The 6,000-nt window shown below is 38.6% G+C and overlaps 1 protein-coding gene across 2 annotated transcripts in view; it reads left to right on the top strand.

Annotated features, from left to right (window-relative positions):
• Window positions 1–1,275: 1,275 nt before the first annotated feature.
• LOC139947605 (uncharacterized) overlaps window positions 1,276–6,000 on the top strand; it is a 42,685-nt gene continuing 37,960 nt past the window's right edge. The window contains exons 1-2 of one of the 2 annotated variants that reach the window (XM_071945553.1): window positions 1,276–1,622; window positions 5,647–5,839. In XM_071945553.1, the coding sequence (XP_071801654.1) occupies window positions 1,518–1,622; window positions 5,647–5,839 (298 nt within the window). In that variant the 5' untranslated portion in view covers window positions 1,276–1,517. The remainder of the gene's footprint in view (window positions 1,623–5,646; window positions 5,840–6,000) is intronic. The other variant, XM_071945552.1, reaches the window with a different exon arrangement.

The following is a 6,000-nucleotide window of genomic DNA, read 5'->3' as shown; positions in this document are numbered from 1 at the left end:
AAAATGCAATTTTGTTTACTTGCACCCCAAGGCCCTTCCACCCACAAAGTATAAAAAAAATTCATTTTTTGACCGTGAGCAACTATGTCAACTATTTACCTGAACTGACTCTTAAGGCCCGGTCACACAGGCCCCGATAACGACAACGAAAACGATAACGATACAAATGCACGCTCGCGATTGGTTTAATTGCTCCACGCAGAATACGCCCACGCTCATTCAACCAATCGAGGGAGTGCATTTTTATCGTTATCGTTTTCGTTATCGGGGCCTGTGTGACCGGGCCTGCAGTCGGAGATTTTTGGGTCCGGGAACCAGACTAAGTGTCACTGAAACGAAAAAAGACTGTACAAGTCGCACGCGAATCGAAAGAGTTTAACACTTCTAACTCTAAGCTTTTTATTCATGTTGCCATGGGAATTATTTTACATTTCTAAAGTGGGTCTAAAGGGCCTTTATGATCGAGCAAATAATTAAAAAAAAAAAAAACATGGCGCGGCGAGCTAGAAAAACACCGCTGGGAACGATGTCGTTTGTTAACGTATGCCACTTTGAATTTGCGCGAGATACGCAGCTCTAAAATTAATAGTTCCCAATGTATACTCCCACGATTTAATTAGGTCTACCCAGAAGTCGCTCCTATTCTTTTTGGTTCGTTGCAACTCTGGACCGCCTTTGAACCGGGTGGTACATAATTGGTTACAGCGCCCTCTCTTGACTTGAACCGTGAGCAGCAACTACAACATTATCGGTCTTGGGTCTAAATTCTGGAATATTACACTAGATCCTTCACCGCCCGCCCCCTGAACGTTTTTTGTATCTTTCTAAATGCTCATCCTCATTCAAATCAGGTAAATTAGGCTACATCTCGGAGGAATTGTATAACTTTATTATGTGGAACAATTTAACAAGTAACGGTGGCTGGGGGGACACGCCCTCCCCGGTCCTTGAAGGTTTCAGTCCGAGCTGAGAAGGGTTGGGCTGTTTCTTTGGTTGTAATTGTAAGTTGATATTAAAAAAAGAAGATTTCAATACTATAGATACGACGACAAGTGTGAAGTTCACCCGTGAACACTCATCATCGTGTATGTTTCTCAACGCCACGGCCGGTGACATGGGTGACCATGAGATTCGTCACCCACTGCGGAATGTTTGTGATTCAGTCACAAGTGTTTAGTGATGCTTGGCGTACCCCCATAACACAACCCTCACACCTATTGTCAAACACCCAACCGCCATCGTGTGGGAAAGCAACATCCCCACAACGGCACAATCCGGGTTTACGGTACGGTACCAGACTACAAAACAATGCATTCCATTCAAATGATTGTTCAACGCATGCGTAGTTGACACAGGTTAGAACTCTGTCTATTCCGTATGTTTTCGACACTACGCATTTCACACACAAGTGCTACGTAGAATTTGACTAATTTAAAACATTTGAGTCACTGACATCTACCCTTATGGACATTTAGTACCCTTGTTGGAAAACATAGAAGCTCTCCGACAACAAGAAGATGTTTCAACGGGGTCGACAAGACGAAAGGCTCCGTTTAAAACGAGTAATTGAATTATGGAATGCCAGTCGATTGGATCTGTTTGAGATCACCGAACCAGATGAGGTATGTTTAGCATCAAACCACTGCTGGCTGGCTAGGCTCGGCGGTTACAATTTACAAACAAACTTTTTTAGCCGAGCCAGAATTTCACGCATGACTCTTTTTACGAAACGTTTTCAGTGAGGCACATTTACTTGTATGAGATTGTATGACATGTTTATGAAGGCCTGTCTTCAAAAACATGAATGAATTTTTGAAAATATGTTGATGGATACTGTTGGTCAGTCATGGCATATTAATTATTATAATCACTAACTTGTGATTGTATTTTAATTTTTATGAACGTCATGTCACTTGACATGTTGACTTGCCCAATTCAAGTCAATCAGGGGCTTTTAAATTGACAAATTCCTGCCTTTTGTTTGTACAGTAACTCAATATGATTTCAGGAAAGATTTCCATGTTCTGCCTCAAACTTTTCACTCATTTTAAAGAAGCTCATAGTTGAACGCACCACTTTTTGTGTTTAAAAAAAAACAATTTCTTTTTAATTTCATTGCTTTGGATTGGGCTGTCACAGTGTCAGTCATTTGTTGACCTAGACCCAGTTACATGGCTGGTGCGCTGTACTCCCTTTTTTGGTAAATTTGTCTTTATTGATTGGTCTCTTTCTCTAACTCTATGATCGATCGTACTTAATTTGACAAATTTTGTGAAAAATGACAAATTTTGAAGAAAAGAAAGGAGTACAGCGCCCCGTAACTGGGTCTAGTTGACGGCCTATTTTATTAGTAAGAAAAATGAAAGAAAAATAAATAAGATTGTTGATGATGGATGCAATTGGTTGATCCGCGCCATACATGTAGTGCATTTGTTGCTTGACTTATTTTATTTACCTTTTTAAAAAACACCATCCAGACTTGTGAATAAAGAAAGGATACATTCAATTAACTGGTGGCAGTGTTATCCTATTGATTGTCCAAATTTCAATTTAACAAGAGACATGGCCAGCAATGACCAACGAACGGCATGTATCTATTGACTTCAAGTCGTCATCTTATTCTTACTTAAAAATAAAAACCATGATGAATTATGGAAAATGCGTAGACTTGAACGAAGCACAGGGTTGGCCAATGTAAAACCTTGGGTTTTTTTTTTAAACGTGGGCACCCGACTCATGTGCGTTAAAGGTTTCGTTGCCAAGCCGTGAAGTATTCTTAAAAAGCAATGTCTAAGGCTTTCTTTTCTGCTCTGGGGATATAAATAAAGTAGGTCGAAGAAAGACAAATTTACAGACCAGATCCAACACTGACCTGAGCTAACTACATCACATGTAGTCATATGGACAATACAACATACTGTACAGTACCAGCATCGTAAACAACTGAGATACATGTATCTGGCCTTCTAGATAAATTAACTTGCCCCACAAAAGTACTGTGATTATATAAAAACCTCATGCTTAGAAAAAAAACCCACAGATTTACTTAAAAACATTACAGTACATTTTAAATGCAGGCCATCAATCGTTGTTATGTACATGTACTTGTTACTGCCGTTGCATGATCGCTATACAGGAAATAATTAACAATCATAAAGGAAGTACTCAGTTCTTGAACAATTTCCTGAATAACAGCCTATTCTTGAAACGTCAAACCAGCCCTGACATCCAGGATTTACCCTTTTTATTTAGTGACTGGCCAGTGAGCGGGAACAGTTTAATTTCAAATAAAATAGGAAATAACTTTCTACCATTAGTAGGACCATAGAATTAGTGCTGGGCGAATAGTGAAATTTTGTTATTCGGATACCGCTGGCCAACTATCCGAAATTAACCGGATATTCGAATGTTTTTTTTCGCCGCTAGAGGGCGCTATTTAAATAAAAAAATTATTTTTTTTGCCGCTAGAGGGCGCTGTTCGTTTGTGAATGGGATGTTATGGGTGGATTGATATTAGTTTTAGACCAGTGTCACTCGGTTCGTTCATAAAAATGACCGGATCTAATTTTAAGATGGCAACTTGCTTTTTCTTTTGATCGTGATTGACTCTACGTGAAGGAAAACTTTTGTAATCTTTGAACAAATTACGTCAGAAATGTCATCGTTTTAACTCTTCAAGGAGGTGAGCATAGTTAAATACTTAATATATGCTTTTTTATGCTGGTTTAATAGAAGTTTCATACGGATTCCGACAAAACAATTCATGTCAGTTGTCGACCGACGTCCGCGGATATTCGGATATTAAAGAATATCCGGTTTCTCGGTTGTAATTACAGAATTATCCGGTTTGTAAATAGGTATTCGCGCCCTATGCGGATATCCGGTTAAGAAAAAAAAGGCATTCGCGGTTACGGATAGGAAAACCTATTCGCCATTAACCGGATATTCGAATTATTCGCCCAGGCCTACATAGAATGTTATTCTTGTCCTATGTTGTTTTAAATGGCATTTGGCCAGCGGACCGTAAAGAGAATTCTGCGTTTATGTACTGAGCACTACATGTAAAGTGTGTGATGCATGTTTACTGACAACTAACTACTACAAGTACACAGTTTAGTGTAGACATTTTAAGCAGTATTGTGCAGTCAGTGAAATACCTCTGCTCAGGCAATGATCTCATCCAGGGATTTTGCAAAATAAAATCACAATAGTATTACTAGATATTGCCATTTGCACTGCACAGGATGTAAAATGAGTACAGAACAGTTTGTAGTTGTAATGTTAGGTTGTACTTGTTTTTCAAATACATGTTACATGCAGTGAGTTACAAATTTTGTTTATGTAAACATGTGGTATGTGCCAAATGTAGTGTACTCGTACAATTGGAAGTAAACTCAACATAATTCAAACTGTACTTACAGCCTTTATGTGCATAAGTGATAATTATAATACAAAACTGTATTATGAATACACACACGTTTTTACAATGGAGGCCCTACAGTTATGTGCATCATTATTAGTACATGTTGCAGGCATTGCACTGTTGGCTTCAAACGGTTTAGATTATTACATCCCCACACCAATTTTGTGTATTGCATGCAGGCATTTCACTAATTGTTGATGAATAGGGAAACCCACCAGTTATGAGTAATTACTTTGTGGTATTTGTAGAATGCATGATATGGGGGCGTGGACAAATTTTCTCACAGGAAGTAGGTGGAACCAGTGATGCAATGACAGTAATAACCAGTCCATACAATTGTGTGCATGATGAGTTCGTACATGTACAGTACATTGTGGATTTGGAAGCTTACTGTCCAGTATTGTCCCATTACACCAACCTTTAAATTTGTGTTCAATATACAAAGGTTGACCTTGTGTAACAGTTTATTAAATTTAGTTGGTGTAGATGATTTACTACATGTTACAAAGGTTACGAAACTTGAGTGCATTGTTGAGGTTAGGCAACCTTCACCATACACACAGTCTGCTGCTTGCCAACTTGTAGTTTAAAAAACAAACCGCAAGTTAAGAACAATTTACCAGTACGTGTAATGCGTATACTGTAAAGTCACTTTTGTAATGTAGATTTTTGAAATCTGTGAGTGACAATTTCATTGCCTTGCATTATGTACGTTTGTCTATGCTTTAAAATTCCTATTCAGAAGGCCCAGCTGAACTTAAAATAAACATCCACATGTTTATAAATATTCCAGGGGGAGTTTGATAAAACTAATAAGTGTCAAGTACATTTTGATGTCGATGTAGACTAATGTACATGTAGATGAATTACCATTATCTGTGGTTGGTATGGCATGTTTATCTTATCAGGTTCTTCGGATTCCCTGGACGTATAAATACAAAATTGTTTGGATTATTGGACCCAAGAGACCTACATGTACTGTACAATGAATATGTATGCACAATGACACAGAGTCCTGCATGGGGTCAATGATGGCACTATTTTGCCTGCCATCATTGACCCCATGGCATTATTTGAATACTTTGTATTTTTTAGAATTTAAGCTTATTTTAAAGGATAAAATTACCTCACAAACCAAATTTGAGCAAATTTTAAAAATCCATTTGTTTTGTTTTGATTATTTGACCTGGAATGACCCAATTATTTGTCTTGTTGTATTTCAGCATCTGGAATTCTTCGGTGTGATGCGCTTTTTCTTCCAGGAGGAAGGCGATAAAGTGACGTCCAAATGCATCCGTGTTTCTAGCTCAGCCAACACCCTGGATGTCACCAACATACTGATTGAGAAGTTTCATCCAGATTTGCGTATGCTCTCCATCCCGGACTATGTATTGGTGGAAGTACACGCAAACGGCGGTAAGAAATCCAGCGTGTTGAAAATTTTATGCTCTGCACTAGGCCTGTAATTTCATGTTGTGAAAGGGGGCAAGGCCATATCATTTTGCAAAGGGCACTTTCATTGGAAATGCGAAAGTCTATGGGACACTTTGAAGGGACACTAAGGCGGCAACTGCATG

This window comes from Asterias amurensis, chromosome 14 (assembly GCF_032118995.1).
Source record: "Asterias amurensis chromosome 14, ASM3211899v1".
NCBI lineage: Eukaryota > Metazoa > Echinodermata > Asteroidea > Forcipulatida > Asteriidae > Asterias > Asterias amurensis.
This window is presented reverse-complemented; position numbering and strand designations above follow the sequence as displayed.